The following is a 19,618-nucleotide window of genomic DNA, read 5'->3' as shown; positions in this document are numbered from 1 at the left end:
CTAAGTGAAGATGATTGTGAATTATAGAAGTTTTATTTTACTGCAATTTTTTGCGTTTGCAGTTAGCACTTATAAAGAAATCTGTCAGGAGTCATGTGATCAGGAACACAGTAAGCAAGATAGTCCTGTATGCGGTGAATGCATCGATAATAGAGAAGTTACCTTCAAAAGTTCATGTCATCTATTTTGTGATTATGGTAATATGAAATCAGATAAGATATTTGAACAATTATATGAATTTTATAATTGGAATATTCTAGATTGTTATTTAGTATCTTCTGGCGCTTGTCCATCGCATAACACTGAAACTAGCACAGCACTTATAACAAGTGCTCCTCCTCGGAATTGTGATGATGAATGTCGTAGTGTAGCCGTAAGTGTACCAGTTTGTGGAAATTGCAATGGACATTTGAAAATGTTTAATAATATGTGTTTATTAAATTGTAATGAAGAAAGTGAGTATGTTTAATATTGATTAAAGGTGAAAAGCTTTTGTTAGTCGCAAATTCTTTGTAATACTAACTACAATGTATATTGTATAGATTGCGTATATAAGTCATATGGACATTGTACACCATCTACAACCACAACACCAGAACACCCGATTAAAACTACAACCACAACACCAGAACACCCGATTACAACTACAACCACAACACCAGAACATCCGATTACAACTACAACCACAACACCAGAACATCCGATTACAACTACAACCACAACTACAAAACATCCGATTACAACTACAACTACAACAACAAAAGCACCTACAACAACGACCACAATAAAAACTACAACAACAACCAAGCATCCAGCATGTACTAGAGAATGTCCTACTGAAATAAATCAAGTTTGTGGTTTGTGTGATGGTAAAGTACGTAGAACCTTCAGGAATATATGCTTTCTTCGTAAGCAAAACTGTGATGTACCAAGTAAATATTTGAATTTCGATTATTGTTAGAAGTTGTTAGAAGTATCTAATTTATTTTGATTGATGTCTATATTAGCCTGTGTATTTCAATCTAACGGTCCTTGTATTACAACAACTCCTAATCCTTGTGCTAGAAATTGTTCGGACGTTCATAACCCAGTTTGTGCTCATTGTCCTGGCAAACGTATTAATTTCAGAAATATGTGTTATTATAATAAATGGAATTGCCCTGACCAAGGTGATATGACTTCAAAGATAATTTTTTAGAAAAGTTTTAAAAAATTGTGATTCTTTGAACATTTTTAGGATGTACCGGAGTCACTGTAGGTGTCTGCAATCCCTGTGTAAAACCATGCCCAGCTACTGGAGAACCAGTGTGTGCTAAGTGTAATGGACAGTTAATGTTGTTCGATAATTCATGTAAATATGATATGAAGAATTGTGAACTGAACAATGGTAAGAAATCAGAAATTTCACTTTTCTATATCTAATTTAATGTTTAATTTACTCATTTCTCACAACTTTTCATTTTCAGGTTGTTATGTTAAACTTAACATTTTCTGTAAATTTTTAAAATAAAATTTTAATAAATTTTACTGTTATAAATAAAATAAAACGAAAAACAAATTGTATTTTTTTTTGTGCTGGTTAAAAATTATTCCACGTTGTACATATTTTCGACTACCATCTGAAATTTCTATTATTGTAGAATTTTTAGGTTTTCTAATAGTTTGGAACTATTCATAGTTCTCTTTGTGTTAATCAATTTTACGGTCTATTTTATTATATCTGCTTACACTTCATTCTTCTGGAAATCAATCCATTTTTTCATGGACTTTTTTGAGAATAGACTCCCCACACCAAAAAATATTTTTCACAAATAAAGTTTCAGAACAAAATAAATAAAATATGTTTTTTGATAACTACTTGTAATAATCAATTGATCTCCCACCTATCAAGCAAAACCCTTGCGTCCAACCCAATATATGAAAATTTATCTTATAAAAATTAAACCATTTTGGCATTTGTTTAATTTTAAGTTCTCAGCGAAGTGAAATCTACTGGAGTGGTCTTGTTTAACATCGCTGAATCGTTCGATAAGGTGTTACATAACAGATTGATCATCGAACTATATAATTATGATATTCCATAAGTCTTTAAGCAAACTTTCTATCAAATAGAAAGTTCTTGGTTACAGTTCAAAACCACTTTTCCTCTGTAAAGAAAATTGAAGCGGGCGTCCCTCAAGGATCCCCATTATTTCCTTTATTGTATTATTATTGTATTGTATTATTTATTGCATTATTTATATATATACAGCAGGTTTTACTTTGGAATTTATGAACACAATTTCGATTTTTGCTGACGACTTCTGAATTATAAGTGCTGACAAAAATGCTAATTCTATTTCAAACAATTTATTATTTTATATTGATAAAATAATGAGTTACTTTCGCAGGTGGAGAATTGTGGTAAATGCTGAAAAGATGAAGCCTACGATCATTGGAAGACGTACAAATCAAAATGCAAGGAAAAAGTCAATAATGTGGAAATAGAATAGGAATACAATGTTAAACTCTTAGGTCTAACTTTTCAATGCACTAAAACCTTTAACACAAGAAAAGTTGAGTAAATAAAATGCTTTATAAGCAAATAATTAGACCTAAACTATTTTATGACTGTGTTAAGTATGGCAATGCTACTCCATCTACCATTAGAAAACTCTGAACTTATCAGAATATATGTAGATATGCTAAAAGCTCATGGTACATGAGAAAGACTTGAGAGTCAAGAGTCATATTGATATAATATTAAACTTTTATATATAAATTAATATTCAATTTATTTCATATGTTATTTTATTAACGAATTGCTAAATATTATATTGTGAATATATTATTGCCTAATGTAATATAGTTATTATTAATAAAAAATCATATCTCTTTCAATTTATCATTTCTGATTTAAACTGTACATATAAAAACAACATCATTGTAGAAGGGCCGCACACCCTTCCAGATAGGGCACGCCCCGTCACAGTCACAGACACTATTGAGTAAAAGTGTTTTAGATACTAACTCGCGTTTGATCAAGCAAAGAAGAGAAAAAAATAAATTAAATACAATTACTTAGTTTATCTGGATAGCTATGGATTTTAATCAATCTATTTAATATCAGATAATATATCTGATGTGAATTTCTTTGTGTAAAATGTCATTTATTTGACGATAAAACTTAAATACTAGTTGAAAGATATATAAATTTTCCAATGATATTTATATAGTTGTGGACACTTCTTTTACATTTCAATATAATGTATCCTTATCTCTATAAAATCCTTTCGTTATATAGATAAAAGTCCTTTCTTTATATAGATAAAAAAACCTTTCTTTATGTAGATAAAATAATTACATACATTCCTTTTTAAGTTTCTATATTAAAATACTTGTAGTCTTTTAAATAATATATGAAATAATATTAACATAACATATAAAATGATTGAATTTAAGAGCATGTGAATAATATTTGTTTTATTTTGTCGACGTATCCGTTAGAAATAAAATTAAAAAAAAAATTAATTTTTATCTTTTATTAGTCTAAAAATAACAATTAATTTCAAATATCGAAATTGTAGATTTTGTAGACTTATATGTATGTTCTCCAGTGACTCGTGTTAGCTAGAGTTTACTGAAGCTATCTAGATAGGACAGAAATTGGAGTTCTACCATTAAAAGTTGTAATTTAAATTAGCCATTTCATATAATTTTGTGGAGCAGAGTCTATTTAAAAAAAAAAACAAGCACAGATTAATTTGGATTTAAAATGCCAATGTAAATGTTCATAGATTTAGTGGAAAAGTTTTTTCAAGAGAACCGTATTTTGTATATATATTATTTAAAAATCTAAACAATGGCTAGGCATGCTAACATACTGTAAAAGCTTAAATAAGTTTAAAAAAAGTAAGTTCCACACAAATATAGAACTCTGGAGTGAGTATATGTTATTATCAGGGCTTCGAACCGGAATTTTTTCCGTTCTGGTTTTCGACCCTGTTCAAAACAAAAAAATAACAATTCGGTTCCGGTTTTCGCTTCGATAAATATATCCGTTTTTTTCGGTTTTTTGTTCCGTTCCGGTTCGAAGCCTTTGGTTATTATAGAACGAAGCCTTGGTTTTTATATATAAAAATGGCAACTGTAGGGTACTCTAAATTAAAATTTGTTAAGAAAATCCAAGTAATTTGGGAAGTATTTGTCTATTCAGGTCAAGAACCTATATTTTTGTAGAGTAAATGTATTTGAACAGTTAGAACTGTTGATTTTCAAATAACTTTATCATGTCAAATATACATATAGCTATATGCTTCAGAAATATGTAAATTAAATGTATTCAGCTATATAAGTACCTAACTTGACAATAACGTTTTCAATTTAAATGTTTAATTAAGTGAAGATGATTGCGAATTATAGATGTTTTATTTTACTGCAATTTTTTGCATTTGTAATTGGCACTTATATAAAAACTTGTCAGGACTCATGTGATCAGGAACACAGTAAGCAAGATAGACCTGTATGCGGTGAATGCATCGATAATAGAGAAGTTACCTTCAGAAGTTCATGTCATCTATTTTGTGATTATGGTAATATGAAATCAGATAAGATATTTGAACAATTATATGAATTTTATAATTGGAATATTCTAGATTGTTATTTAGTATCTTCTGGCGCTTGTCCATCGCATAACACTGAAACTAGCACAGCACTTATAACAAGTGCTACTCCTCGAAGTTGTGACGATGAATGTCGCAGTGTAGCCGTAAGTGTACCAGTTTGTGGAAATTGCAATGGACATTTGAAAATGTTTAATAATATGTGTTTATTAAATTGTAATGAAGAAAGTGAGTATATTTGATATTAATTAAAAGTGAAAAATTTTTGTTAGTCGCAAATTCTTTGTAATACTAACTACAATGTATATTGTATAGATTGCGTATATAAGTCATATGGACATTGTACACCATCTACAACCATTACAACAAAACAACCGACTATAACTACAACAACAAAAGAACCAACTACAACCACAACAACAAAACATCCGACTACAACCACAACAACAAAACATCCGACTACAACTACAACAACAAAAGAGCCAACTACAACCACAACAACAAAACACCCGACTACAACAACAACAACAACAAAACATCCAACTACAACCACAACAACAAAACAACCGACTACAACTACAACAACAAAAGAGCCAACTACAACCACAACAACAAAACAACCGACTACAACCACAACAACGAAAGAGCCAACTACAACCACAACAACAAAACAACCCACTACGACTACAACAACAAAAGAGCCAACTACAACCACAACAACAAAACAACCGACTACAACCACAACAACGAAAGAGCCAACTACAACCACAACAACAAAACAACCGACAACGACTACAACAACGAAAGAGCCAACTACAACCACAACAACAAAACAACCGACTACAACCACAACAACGAAAGAGCCAACTACAACCACAACAACAAAACAACCGACAACGACTACAACAACGAAACAACCGACAACGACTACAACAACAAAACAACCGACTACAACCACAACAACAAAACAACCAACTACAACCACCACAACAAAAAAATCGACAACAACCACAAAGAAAACCACAACAACAACCAAGCATCCAGCATGTACTAGAGAATGTCCTACTGAAATAAATCAAGTTTGTGGTTTGTGTGATGGTAAAGTACGTAGAACCTTCAGGAATATATGCTTTCTTCGTAAGCAAAACTGTGATGTACCAAGTAAATATTTGAATTTCGATCATTATTGTTAGAAGTATCTAATTTATTTTGATTGATGTCTATATTAGCCTGTGTATTTCAATCTAACGGTCCTTGTATTACAACAACTCCTAATCCTTGTGCAAGAAATTGTTCGGACGTTCATAACCCAGTTTGTGCGCATTGTCCCGGCAAACGTATTAATTTCAGAAATATGTGTTATTATAAAAAATGGAATTGCCCTGACCAAGGTGATATGACTTCAAAGATAATTTTTTAGAAAAGTTTGAAAAAATTGTGATTCTTTGAACATTTTTAGGATGTACCGGAGTCACTGTAGGTGTCTGTAATCCCTGTGTAAAACCATGCCCAGCTACTGGAGAACCAGTGTGTGCTAAGTGCAATGGACAGTTAATGTTGTTCGATAATTCATGTAAATATGATATGAAGAATTGTGAATTGAACAATGGTAAGGAATCAGAAATTTCATTTTTCTATATCTAATATAATGTTTAATTTACCCATTTCTCACAACTTTTCATTTTCAGGTTGTTATGTTAAACTTAATATTTTCTGTAAACTCTTAATATAAAATTTTAATAAATTTTACTGATATAAACAAAATAAACCCGGAAAGGAATTATATTTGGACTGCTCTATAATTATTTGATGTTATTTTTTTTATCGACATTGATTATATTTTCGATTAATTTCTTTTATTGGAATTGCAAGGTTTTATAAGAGTCTGGAAATTTTCATAGTTCTCGTTGTTTAGGTACATTTTATGTTTACATGATATTATTTCAAATACCGGAAGGAATGGAGATATGTTGATTTAATCTATTTATATCTATATATTATATATCTGTGGTCTGGCACTATTAATTTATAGTGGTTGCTTACATGTCACATTTTTGTAAAACTATCCATTTCTCCATTGACTTTCTCGAAAGTAGACTCATCAGACCAAAAAACATTTTTTACAAAGTTTGAGAACAAAATTAGACAATATATTTGTCTAAATACTTGTCAGGCAATTGCCAATTACTTGTAATAATTAAGTGTTCTGTCATCTATCTAAGAACGGAAAAGCGTCAAGAAGTTTTTGCTCAATCCAATATATGACAATTTTTGTTATATTAATTAATTTTATTATATTTTGTGTTATGTTAATTTAATCAAAGTGTATAAATTTAACTAAAATTTGGAAAAAATGTCCAATATTCGACTTCCATTATCAAAAACAAAAATTGAATAAATATTTTTCTGAATAACGTACTGGTGCGATATTTTATATAACCTGTAGTTTAAGGAGTTGGTCTGAGTACAAAAAGGTGTCATTTCTCAATAGAACAGAACTGAGGTTATAAATATCATATAGGGGTTGTTAACGGCCATTTCTAGAACAGCATGAAAAATCTGTTTGATGTAACAATATGTCTTCTTTGATAGATACACGATGAGATGTTTGATCACATTCTAATCCAGGAGAAAATTAATAATATGTGAGTTATTGCTTCGTCTGAAATTAGAAATTCCTGCACGAAAGACGTTTATTTTGTTGCAAAAAAAATGTCTTTTATAGTTTTCGTATTCTATTCCACTGGGAGTCCAAATCCTTTTTGTAATCTAATACTTATTCTAAATAACTTTGTACTTGTGATTCCAACAAATCAAGCTTTTAAATATCGTTTGTCATTATATTTTTATTACAGTGGAGGAAATGAAATATAAAGTACTTTTCATAGAATTAACATATTGGTCAAGAACTTGATGGAATGAATCGATGCAGTTATCTCCATCTAACACTCCATACCCCTCTTTTTTTCATTTTAACGCCAGAACTTGAAGCTTCTGTGTCTGATGTAAAATATTTACCTTATTGACCGTAATTATTGGCTGTATAGAAAGTGCATATAAATAATATTCAATATCTTTGCTTTTTCAATACATATCCTTAGAGTCAAATATGAAATATATTATATATATTGTTAGTGTCGAGATATAATCACAATAAAAATTACACTATATCACAGATAAAACATCTTTAAATTAAATATTAAGTAATTATTTTGTATTGTAGATGAGAGAGATTGGTTTAGATGATTAAACTTTGATATATATATAATAATATTCTTTATAATGGAAGACTCTACTTCACTGCTTTACAAAAATTGATACAAATTCAATCACTTACTATAATGGTAGATGAATGGTATAAAAAAATAAAATTTAAATTTCAAGTTTTATCCTTCTAAGATAAAACATTTCAAGAGACTAGCACTTTATCTTAGCAACATTCAAAGAGTTTTTTGACTGCTATCAAAAATTTGTGGGGTTATCATAAGTAAATTAAATAGGTGACCGGTGGCAATGTCTAAAAAATATTTCTTTGTTTTTTATCTTATAGTCTTCAGTTTTTTTCCATATGTGTAATTTGAATAATTTTAAATTATATTGTTGTAATTAATACTAATTTACTTCAATAGCACAATAAATAATAATTTATTTAAAACAAGTAAATAATTAATAATTATAATATATTATGTATAATATATGTAGATACAGGGTATATGTTTCGTAGAAGATACAATAATAATAATATAATATGTATAATATATAGAAGATACAGGGTATATGTTTCGTTAATAATAAATAATCAATTATTTGGTTCAAGACTTAAAAGATATTATAAAGAGAAAGGGATGAAGGATGTTCAATATTGGGCTAGATACACTGCACCCTCAGTCACTGAACATTGACTGAGGAAGAATTATATTTAACGTATTTATTAAAATAATAATAATAATAATATAATATGTATAATATATAGAAGATACAGGGTACATGTTTCGTTAATAATAAATAAACAATTTTTGGTTCAAGACCTAAAAGATATTATAAGGAGAAAGGGATGAAGGATGTTCAATATTGGGCTAGATACACTGCACCCTCAGTTACTGAACATTGACTGAGGAAGAATTATATTTAACGTACTTATTAAAATTCAAATATCTCTAAAACATCTTGTCAAAAATATGTCCTTTATTTTAAAATTTTCATACGAGTATACATCTATTTTTTATTCTTTGTATATCACTCCCTTATTATCCTTAGTAGCATTTCATATGATAGAATTATCTTTCTTATACAAGTAATATATTCTTGTGAAAGATCTCAGAAGAGAGTCTGTTTTTGTTTCTTTTGTTTAAATTCACTTCTACTTTTTAATTAGCATTTAGCGTATTTTTTGCTATTATTAGTAGTATAATCGTATTTGTTATTAATTATTAATTAATATTGTTCGGATTTTTCTCTATTGATGCTGGTGTTGAAATCAGGATTAAGATTAGGATTTGTATTGAGATTAGTAATACACAGAATTGACTAGCAAAATAAATAACAATGTGGAAACAGATTGATCCGTCTTTAAAGATGTTTTGAATGCATGGACCTATATTTGTAGATCGATCACTTTAAATAATTGATGACCATCGAAGACAACTTTAAACAAATTCTTCAAATGTCGTCGATGACATTTTGCGTACACGTGTTGAAGTCTGAATGCGTCCATGTCTTGCACATCATATGCGTTCCATTAAAAACATTGCACTCTTAGAGTAGCTACTAACTTACCATTTTTGTATAATTACTTCTATTTTTTGTGCCCTTAAAAATTCTAATTTTTTCCCTTTAAATAAAGAAGAAAACGAGATCAAATATTTTTTTTTAAAAATCTTTTAAATATTTTTTGAAATGTTTTATTAAAATTAAAATAAATTATTGATATATATATATTAATTTATATATATCTTCTAGTTTTATAAGTATTTAAATTTGATTTTTATTAAATTGCAAAGACACTTAGCATTTCAAAAATAATCTGTGGAGGCATCGAACCAATGACCTTTGGTATAAAAAAATGACCGCTTAGCTGCTGCGTCATTTCTATGTGTTTTTTGTTGTTCTATTTTTGGCCCAAAATACCTGGCACATTAAGAGATATGTATTAAAAATTTTATCTACTGAAATAAAATATGTTGCTATGGGCACTGTTATTAAAGAGAGTACCCATAATAAAAAGTAATTATTTTTGTGATTGTATTGAAGACATAATCTGCAAAGTTGAGTATTCCAACTGGGTAGTTACAGAACCACCAACATCTACTAGTTTCATAACAGTAAGTTCCCAATTAACCTATAGTATCTTACCAGAAATCCCGTAATGATTCTGATTTTTCTTAGTAGCATACAATTATTATTTTATGTTGAATGTCCCTATAAGTGATTTCGATTGTGATGGACCTGGTAGATAATCCGAATATAACTTTCTTTGCTTCTTCGCTTTTTATAAGGGTGAAAAGAATTCACCTCCTCCTAAAACACGGAATAGTTGCAGGTGTAATCTTTTTATAAGAGAGTGTGAAATATTAGGGTTACTTTATTGTTGAATTTTGAGTGTGCCCGGATATTAGTATATATCACTCATTAAACAAATTTCATTATATTAAAATTGCCTAATCTAATACATGTATTTTGAACACATTATATAAAAATAAAACCACACAATTAACTCTTTACAAAACTTGACAGTTAAAAACAAAAAGGTACAGTTTTTAAAAAAGTAATGGGACATCATACTGCGTGCGCCATCTGTGTGATTTTATCTCTAACAATTTACAACTTGCCCCTGTAAATATAAATCTTGATATCCGTTTATATATAATTATTTTGTTGGGACACTAACTGTATTCATGACACTTTATGAATAACACCCAGTATATGATTTATAGAAAGTATTTAAGTGACCCAGTGATCTACAAATTGGGTACAATGATTTCGTTATGATAAGCGCATGATAATCATATCAATGTGAATAAGAAAAAACAAATACAATTCCATTAACTGATTGAAAAATATATAAACGACATTATTTAATTTTTGGGACATTGACTCTAGAGCGCAGATACATTTCAAGTTCTATCGGTTAAAATTCTATATTTCCAAAATGCAAATAATTTATGGTGATATTTACTAACTTGTGATTTTTGAAAAGTAATAACCTGCAGATAAAGGGGCATTGTTAATTTATTTTTATCTGCAATGTATGCACCCATATGATATATAAAAGCGTTGATGAACGTTACAGCAAATCAGTTTCATAATTTATCTGAAATGAGTTGTATTTACAGGATTTGTATAATTTTGATTCTAAATTCCCTGCTTTACACCTACGTTCATACAACAGCGTGTAATCAACAATGCATGACCGAATATAATCCAGTTTGTGCCGATTGTGGAGGAGAATTACGAAGCTTTAGTAATCCTTGTCAATTTCAATTGCGAAATTGTGCTGGGCCAGGTGAAATTCAAAAAAATAATTTTTAAATAAATTCAAATTAAAAAAAAAAACAATAATGTATTTTTGCATTTTAGTTTGTATCTTAAAGAATTATGGCTTATGCGCTACTGTAACAGAGGTCGAAGAGATAGAAGTGGAAGAAGAGGAAGAAATAGATCCAGATGATATCATCGTTATTGATCCATGCGAAAAGCCATGTCCAAACACATTTGCGCCAGTTTGTGAAGAATGTAATGGCATAAGAAATACAATTGGAAATATATGCAAGTATGAAATCAGGGAGTGCCGCTTTAAAGGTAATAATATTTTATGATATTATATAAATAATTAATTATTAATGTAACGTGTTAATATATCATTGAAACTTCTTCATTTTACCTAATATAACAGCAATCAACGCAAAATGTTCACTGATAAGATTAGGGGCTTGTTCTACAGATAAGTGCGAAACTACGTGTCCTGATACTCCTGATCCGTACTGTGCTACATGTAATGGCGTAGAAGAAACCTTTCACAACGAATGTCACTTAAAAAATATCAAATGCAGAAAAGGTGATTTATATTTATTTAAATTATTGTAAATTAATATAAATCGTATAATGTATAATATGTACAATATATTTATAGTATGTACTGACGAAAGGAGGGGTGAGTGTAAAAGTAAGGATGCAATTCTGACACTACCATTGATACGAGATGGAGAGTGTAACCAGAGATGTAACTCATCAATTCATACTCTAGTCTGTGGCGATTGTTTAGGCACAAAAAAAACTTTTATCAATGATTGTGAACTGTTAGCAGAAAATTGTTTATACAAAAACGGTATGTACAATTAGACGATCTTATCTTCAAACACTATTTAAACTTGGTTTATATAGTGTTCAATATCAGAACATAAAATATTATTTTTGCTGATCAAATCTTCAAGTATCTTGATGTTTGAGAATGCTTGTGCTCGAGGACAGCGATTAGTATAAACATATATTCGAGCATATGCGGTTATACGTATATATTTGAATATTGTAATGCTCGAACACTTTAAAGCACTATTAAGTCATAATATATTATTTTAGTTGTCGGAGCTTGCGTCATAAACAACGAAGGGCCTTGTGAATGCGAGAGTAATTGTCCAGTATTTCATGAACCATACTGTGGCGTATGTAATGGCACATTAGTGGAATATCAAAATCAATGCTTTATGGAACAAGATAGATGTAAAAAAAGTAAGTTTAAATATCTAAATAATTAATAATTTGTATAGCAGTAAAGTAATCATTCTACTTTTTATTAAAAGATTGCCTCACATGGGAGGAATGGGAAGGTAAATGTGTGAAACCGTGTGAGCAAACATGTCAAGAGGAAACTAATCCTATATGCGGAAATTGCAATGGAAATATGATAACGTTTCCAAATGAATGTGAATTTAAAAATCAAAACTGCACTGAAGGTAAATAAGAAATTCAAATAAAAAATAAAAAATTGTGCTTTAATTTTTATTATCTGCAGAATGTAAAATAGAACATTATGGTTCCTGTTCTATTATAAGTGAAAATCATACTTCCGGATCGTCCACATCTTCAGCGACATCTCCATCGGCGTCATCATCATCATCATCCTCGTCGTCTTCTTCATCGAATTACACAATTACGGCAACTACGAATAATATAACAACATGGAGCAATTATACCACATACACAAGTACAAACTATACTGCAATAACTATAAGAACCAGCACAAGGATAGCAAAATATAGATATGGCCTATGTATGAGTTATTACCCACTCGAATATGCTCCTATTTGCGTCTTCTGCACTGATCGCCAATATTATCAATTTGATAATGAGTACAGTTTAAATTGCAGAAGTAAAGGTAAAATTAGATTTTCTTGCTAAAAGAGCGATTTAAAAATAATTTTAATTTCAGAATGCGTTGAAGTGGAAGAAGGACACTGTCCTGGCTTTCTGAGTATGTGTGAGGCTCAGTGCTCTATCAGATACAATCCAGTATGCGGAGTTTGTAATGGAAAATTAGAAACATTCAATAGCGCATGTCATTTAGAATGTCATGAACATCGTAAGAACTATAACTCAAAAATCGAATACAAATCTTAAAATTAATTTGTTTATAGGTGGCTGTGAAGAGGTTGAGGGGTTAAAAGGTCCGTGCACAAGTCTACAGAGTTATCAATTACTTCAAACTGTTACCTACAATTCAGTTGAAGAATGTATTAGGTATTGTGATCCAATGGAAAGAGAAGTTATAGCAGTATGTACCTTATGTACAAATGGCCAGTTTAGGTTTTTCGCAGATTCATGCGAATTCGATTGTCATGCGCATGGTAAGAATAATAACAATGCTGACTTTCAAGTTTTTGATATATTAATAAATTTTCAGAATGCTTCGAGACATTTGAAGAAAATTGTGAACAAACATTAAAATTATGTGAAAGTCAGTGTCTACCAAATAAAAGTCCCGTTTGTGCAATTTGCAATGGAGTGGCCGAAACATATGATAATAGATGTTTAGTAGAGGAATGTAGACAGGATAGTAAGTTAATTGTTTGATGATTATTTGATTAAATCTATTTAAACTTATTACTTGCAGCATGTACTCCACCAACAGACGGAGCTTGTACAGAATCCATTATAGCAGCAAGCTTGCCTCCATTTACATGTACTGATATCTGCTCAAATGATTATGAGCCTATCTGCTCAATGTGTTCAAATGGTAGAATTGAGATACAGCAAAGTCAATGTCATTTGACTTGCATGAATTTAGGTAAAACTATTGAATAGGATAAAGGAAATAGGTATTTAAGTAAAGGCCAACTATATTTGATAATTTCAGATTGTGTTCCGATACCAAAAGATAATTGTCCTGAATTGTTAAATGGATGTGTGAGGAATTGTTCCGAAAGCCATGTGATTCAATATGATCCAATATGCGCATCTTGTAATGGAAAACTCGAACTTATTGAGAATTCTTGTATCCTTAACTGCCGAGAAGGAAGTAAGAATTAAAATAGTCTTTATTAATTTTATTTATTTTCAAATGTATTTTCTTAGCATGCACGTCTTTAAATAGTAATACATGTTCCGGACTGCAACCAATTGAAACTGATTTTAATAGTTGTATATCAAAATGCTCAGCAGCAACTGGCGCGGTATGCGGTATGAGAAGAGATGGTACCTTTAAAGTTTTTGAAAACTTATGTCAACTCGACTGTGATGCAGGTAAATTATGCTTATTATGTTTTCTTTTCTTCATGTCAATAAAAAATGTTCAATCTCATTCTCAGATTATTATATCACATCCAAAGAAAATTGTCCAAGGGTATTAGATGAATGCTCTGTTCTTTGTTCAATGGATAAGAGTCCAGTGTGTGGAATGCGTAATAATCAACTGGAAACATTTGATAACGAATGCATTTATGATTGTCACAAAGAGAGTAAGAATACCAAACATCTATTTAGGCTGATATATTAGATGTATATTTTTAGGTTACATTTTCATTTCCAATGGAGCATGTTCGGACTTATATGCCACTTCAACAACTTCAGCGTTATCAACAAATGCATGTATTAAAACTTGCACACATGATTATGAATATATCTGTGCCTTACGTAATGATGGTAGTCGTATGGTATATAAAAATAAATGCATACTCGATTGTAACGCTGACGGTAAGCTGATCTCATATAACTTAATTTAATAGAAACATAAATATAATTAAAAATTCATCTTAGGATATGTTGTGCAACCAAAAGAGATGTGTAGAGATATTTTAATTAATTTACAGTCAGAGTGTCCACAAGAATACGTTCCAGCATGCGGAGATTGCTATGGGTACAGAAAAACCTTCTACCATAGGTGTATTTTGGAAACTCAGATACCAAGTAAGACTGAAATAGTTGCTTGTTATATAAAATATAATATGATAAATCGTTAATTCGTTTTGATTTTCAGCATGCACGTTTATATCGTATGGAACTTGTGACAATATGATACCGACACACGTTAGCGGTCCACAATCGAATGCTACAACCGGAGTGACATATACAACTACAACAACTACGAATAATAATACAACATGGAGTAACTATACTTCATATACCAGCACAAATTATACCGCAATAACTACAAGAACCAGCACTAGAATAGCAAAATATAGATTTGATCAGTGCACAAGTATTTACTCATACCAATATGATCCTATCTGTGCCCTCTGCACTGATCGTCAATATTATAAATTTGATAATGACTACGGATTTAATTGCAGAAGTAGAGGTATATTTTGACTCTCTTGCTAATAATAAAGTTACAAATTATCCAAAATTTACCTTTTAGAATGCGTTGAAGTGGAAGAAGGATACTGTCCAGAATTTCTGAATTTATGTGAGTCGCAGTGCTCTAACGTGTATGAACCAGCATGCGGAAATTGTAGGGGTCAATTAGAAACGTTCGATAGCATATGCCATTTAGATTGCCATGAGCATCGTAAGAATGAAATCATAATTTAAAATGGAATATAACATTTAACATTTATATATGTTTAAAGGTGGCTGCGAGATGGTTCCGAATTCGAAAGGTGCATGTACAAGTATTCATGGTCTTCAAATTGAAAGTTATCCATCAGTTAACGATTGCATTAAAAATTGTTCTCAAAATCCAAAAGATATTATATCAGTTTGTACTCTATGTACAGATGGTCAATATAAGTTTTTCGACGATAAATGCGAATTTGAGTGTCACGCACATGGTAAGATGATAAATAATTTCACTTAAGCTTTTATTATAATAAATGACTACCGTTTCAGAGTGTTTTGAGACATTTGAAGAAAATTGTGAACAAACATTAAAATTATGTGAAAGTCAGTGTCTACCAAATAAAATCCCAGTTTGTGCAATTTGCAACGGTGTTCCCGAAACATATGACAATAGATGCCTAGTAGAAGAATGTAGACAGAATAGTAAGTTAATTGTTCGATGATTATTTTATTAAATAAATTAAAACTTGTTACTTGCAGCATGTAATCCACCAACAGATGGTGTTTGTACAGAATCCGTTATAGCAGCAAGCTTGCCTCCATTTACATGTACTGATATCTGCTCAAATGATTATGAGCCTATCTGCTCAATGTGTTCAAATGGTAGAATTGAGATACAGCAAAGTCAATGTCATTTAACTTGCATGAATTCAGGTAAAACTATTGAATAGGATAAAGGAAATAGGTATTTAATTAAAGGCCAACTATATTTGATAATTTCAGATTGTGTTCCGATACCAAAAGATAATTGTCCTGAATTGTTAAACGGATGTGTGAGGAATTGTACCGAAAGCCATGTGATTCAATATGATCCAATATGCGCATCTTGTAATGGAAAACTTGAACTAATTGAGAACCCTTGTATCCTTAACTGCCGAGAAGGAAGTAAGAATTAAAATAGTCTTTATTAATTTTATTTATTTTCAAATGTATTTTCTTAGCGTGCACGTCTTTAAATAGTAATACATGTACCGGATTGCAACCAATTGAAACTGATTTTAATAGTTGTATATCAAAATGCTCAGCAGCAACTGGCGCGGTATGCGGTATGGGAAGAGATGGTACCTTTAAAGTTTTTGAAAACTTATGTCAACTCGACTGTGATGCAGGTAAATTATGCTTATTATGTTTTCTTTTCTTCATGTCAATAAAAAATGTTCAATCTCATTCTCAGATTATTATATCATATCCAAAGAAAATTGTCCAAAGGTATTAGATGAATGCTCTGTTCTTTGTTCAATGGATAAGAGTCCAGTGTGTGGAATGCGTAATAATCAACTGGAAACATTTGATAACGAATGCATTTATGATTGTCACAAAGAGAGTAAGAATACCAAACATCTATTTAGGCTGATATATTAGATGTATATTTTTAGGTTACATTTTCATTTCCAATGGAGCATGTTCGGACTTATATGCCACTTCAACAACTTCAGCGTTATCAACAAATGCATGTATTAAAACTTGCACACATGATTATGAATATATCTGTGCCTTACGTAATGATGGTAGTCGTATGGTATATAAAAATAAATGCATATTCGATTGTTACGCTGACGGTAAGCTGATCTCATATAACTTAATTTAATAGAAACATAAATATAATGACAAATTCATCTTAGTACATGTTATGCAACCGAAAGAGATGTGTGGAGATCTTTTACCTAATTTGGAATCGGAGTGTCCACAAGAATTTGTACCAGCATGCGGAGATTGCAATGGTGACAGAAAAACCTTCAACCATAGGTGTAATTTGGAATGTCAGATACCACGTAAGACTGAAATAGTTGCTTGTTATATAAAATATAATATGATAAATCTTTAATTCCTTTTGATTTTCAGCATGCACGTTTATATCGTATGGAACTTGTGACAATATGATACCGACACACGTTAGCGGTCCACAATCGAATGCTACAACCGGAGTGACATATACAACTACAACAACTACGAATAATAATACAACATGGAGTAACTATACTTCATATACCAGCACAAATTATACCGCAATAACTACAAGAACCAGCACTAGAATAGCAAAATATAGATTTGATCAGTGCACAAGTATTTACTCATATCAATATGATCCTATCTGTGCCCTCTGTACTGATCGTCAATATTATAAATTTGATAATGACTACGGATTTAATTGCAGAAGTAGAGGTATATTTTGACTCTCTTGCTAATAATAAAATAGAAAATTATGCAAAATGTAACTTTTAGAATGCGTTGAAGTGGAAGAAGGATACTGTCCAGAAATTCTGAGTTTATGTGAGTCGCAGTGTTCTAACGTATATGAACCAGCATGCGGAAATTGTAGGGGACAATTAGAAACGTTCGATAGCATATGCCATTTAGATTGCCATGAGCATCGTAAGAATGAAATCATAATTTAAAATGGAATATAACATTTAACATTTATATATGTTTAAAGGTGGCTGCGAGATGGTTCCGAATTCGAAAGGTGCATGTACAAGTCTTCACGGTCTTCAAATTGAAAGTTATCCATCAGTTAACGATTGCATTAAAAATTGTTCTCAAAATCCAAAAGATATTATATCAGTTTGTACTTTATGTACAGATGGCCAATATAAGTTTTTCGACGACAGATGCGAATTTGAGTGTCACGCACATGGTAAGATGATAAATAATTTCACTTAAGCTTTTATTATAATAAATGACTACCGTTTCAGAGTGTTTTGAGACATTTGAAGAAAATTGTGAACAAACATTAAAATTATGTGAAAGTCAGTGTCTACCAAATAAAATCCCAGTTTGTGCAATTTGCAACGGTGTTCCCGAAACATATGATAATAGATGTCTAGTAGAAGAATGTAGACAGAATAGTAAGTTAATTGTTCGATGATTATTTGATTAAATAAATTAAAACTTGTTACTTGCAGCATGTAATCCACCAACAGATGGTGTTTGTACAGAATCCGTTATAGCAGCAAGCTTGCCGCCATTTACATGTACGGATATCTGCTCAAATGATTATGAGCCTATCTGTTCAATGTGTTCAAATGGTAGAATTGAGATACAGCAAAGTCAATGTCATTTAACTTGCATGAATTTAGGTAAAATTCTTGAATAGGATAAAGGAAATAGGTATTTAATTAAAGGCCAACTATATTTGATAATTTCAGATTGTGTTCCGATACCAAAAGATAATTGTCCTGAATTGTTAAACGGATGTGTGAGGAATTGTACCGAAAGCCATGTGATTCAATATGATCCAATATGCGCATCTTGTAATGGAAAACTTGAACTAATTGAGAACCCTTGTATCCTTAACTGCCGAGAAGGAAGTAAGAATTAAAATAGTCTTTATTAATTTTATTTATTTTCAAATGTATTTTCTTAGCGTGCACGTCTTTAAATAGTAATACATGTACTGGATTGCAACCAATTGAAACTGATTTTAATAGTTGTATATCAAAATGCTCAGCAGCAACTGGCGCGGTATGCGGTATGGGAAGAGATGGTACCTTTAAAGTTTTTGAAAACTTATGTCAACTCGACTGTGATGCAGGTAAATTATGCTTATTATGTTTTCTCTTCTTCATGTCAATAAAAAATGTTCAATCTCATTCTCAGATTATTATATCACATCCAAAGAAAATTGTCCAAAGGTATTAGATGAATGCTCTGTTCTTTGTTCAATGGATAAGAGTCCAGTGTGTGGAATGCGTAATAATCAACTGGAAACATTTGATAACGAATGCATTTATGATTGTCACAAAGAGAGTAAGAATACCAAACATCTATTTAGGCTGATATATTAGATGTATATTTTTAGGTTACATTTTCATTTCCAATGGAGCATGTTCGGACTTATATGCCACTTCAACAACTTCAGCGTTATCAACAAATGCATGTATTAAAACTTGCACACATGATTATGAATATATCTGTGCCTTACGTAATGATGGTAGTCGTATGGTATATAAAAATAAATGCATATTCGA

The 19,618-nt window shown here is 30.7% G+C and overlaps 2 protein-coding genes across 2 annotated transcripts in view; both read left to right on the top strand.

Moving 5' to 3' along the window:
* Positions 1-1,510, top strand: LOC119676230 (integumentary mucin C.1-like). Its single transcript, XM_038087465.1, has 6 exons — positions 1-197; positions 261-455; positions 543-932; positions 1,008-1,169; positions 1,238-1,387; positions 1,467-1,510. Exons 1-6 carry the CDS (start codon positions 11-13, stop codon positions 1,508-1,510), a joined length of 1,128 nt encoding a protein of 375 aa, XP_037943393.1. The 5' UTR covers positions 1-10.
* Positions 1,511-4,119: 2,609 nt separating this feature from the next.
* LOC119676229 overlaps positions 4,120-19,618 on the top strand; it is a 17,900-nt gene continuing 2,401 nt past the window's right edge. Inside the window, exons 1-40 of the mRNA XM_038087464.1 lie at positions 4,120-4,167; positions 4,463-4,571; positions 4,635-4,829; positions 5,831-5,992; positions 6,061-6,210; positions 10,990-11,103; positions 11,178-11,399; positions 11,494-11,655; positions 11,731-11,925; positions 12,177-12,326; positions 12,398-12,550; positions 12,610-12,972; positions 13,027-13,176; positions 13,232-13,441; positions 13,498-13,650; positions 13,708-13,881; positions 13,951-14,112; positions 14,169-14,336; positions 14,402-14,551; positions 14,604-14,786; positions 14,850-14,999; positions 15,070-15,390; positions 15,451-15,600; positions 15,662-15,862; positions 15,921-16,073; positions 16,131-16,304; positions 16,374-16,535; positions 16,592-16,759; positions 16,825-16,974; positions 17,027-17,209; positions 17,273-17,422; positions 17,493-17,813; positions 17,874-18,023; positions 18,085-18,285; positions 18,344-18,496; positions 18,554-18,727; positions 18,797-18,958; positions 19,015-19,182; positions 19,248-19,397; positions 19,450-19,592. Coding sequence (XP_037943392.1) covers positions 4,120-4,167; positions 4,463-4,571; positions 4,635-4,829; positions 5,831-5,992; positions 6,061-6,210; positions 10,990-11,103; positions 11,178-11,399; positions 11,494-11,655; positions 11,731-11,925; positions 12,177-12,326; positions 12,398-12,550; positions 12,610-12,972; positions 13,027-13,176; positions 13,232-13,441; positions 13,498-13,650; positions 13,708-13,881; positions 13,951-14,112; positions 14,169-14,336; positions 14,402-14,551; positions 14,604-14,786; positions 14,850-14,999; positions 15,070-15,390; positions 15,451-15,600; positions 15,662-15,862; positions 15,921-16,073; positions 16,131-16,304; positions 16,374-16,535; positions 16,592-16,759; positions 16,825-16,974; positions 17,027-17,209; positions 17,273-17,422; positions 17,493-17,813; positions 17,874-18,023; positions 18,085-18,285; positions 18,344-18,496; positions 18,554-18,727; positions 18,797-18,958; positions 19,015-19,182; positions 19,248-19,397; positions 19,450-19,592 — 6,957 coding nt within the window. The remainder of the gene's footprint in view (positions 4,168-4,462; positions 4,572-4,634; positions 4,830-5,830; positions 5,993-6,060; positions 6,211-10,989; positions 11,104-11,177; positions 11,400-11,493; positions 11,656-11,730; positions 11,926-12,176; positions 12,327-12,397; positions 12,551-12,609; positions 12,973-13,026; positions 13,177-13,231; positions 13,442-13,497; positions 13,651-13,707; positions 13,882-13,950; positions 14,113-14,168; positions 14,337-14,401; positions 14,552-14,603; positions 14,787-14,849; positions 15,000-15,069; positions 15,391-15,450; positions 15,601-15,661; positions 15,863-15,920; positions 16,074-16,130; positions 16,305-16,373; positions 16,536-16,591; positions 16,760-16,824; positions 16,975-17,026; positions 17,210-17,272; positions 17,423-17,492; positions 17,814-17,873; positions 18,024-18,084; positions 18,286-18,343; positions 18,497-18,553; positions 18,728-18,796; positions 18,959-19,014; positions 19,183-19,247; positions 19,398-19,449; positions 19,593-19,618) is intronic.

The sequence above is a fragment of the Teleopsis dalmanni genome, chromosome 2, assembly GCF_002237135.1.
Source record: "Teleopsis dalmanni isolate 2A chromosome 2, ASM223713v2, whole genome shotgun sequence".
Lineage (NCBI taxonomy): Eukaryota > Metazoa > Arthropoda > Insecta > Diptera > Diopsidae > Teleopsis > Teleopsis dalmanni.
Note: the sequence above shows the minus strand (reverse complement) of the source record. Positions and strands in the feature narration are given on the sequence as shown.

What these genes read in the sequence shown, in the direction of transcription:
- LOC119676230 (XM_038087465.1), top strand. Translation starts at nt 11, where the DNA reads ATGATTGTGAATTATAGAAGTTTTATTTTACTGCAATTTTTTGCGTTT. An exon ending in GCAAAACTGTGATGTACCAA is followed by an intron (nt 933 to 1,007) that starts GTAAATATTTGA and finishes TGTCTATATTAG; the next exon opens with CCTGTGTATTTCAATCTAAC. An exon ending in GAATTGTGAACTGAACAATG is followed by an intron (nt 1,388 to 1,466) that starts GTAAGAAATCAG and finishes TTTCATTTTCAG; the next exon opens with GTTGTTATGTTAAACTTAAC.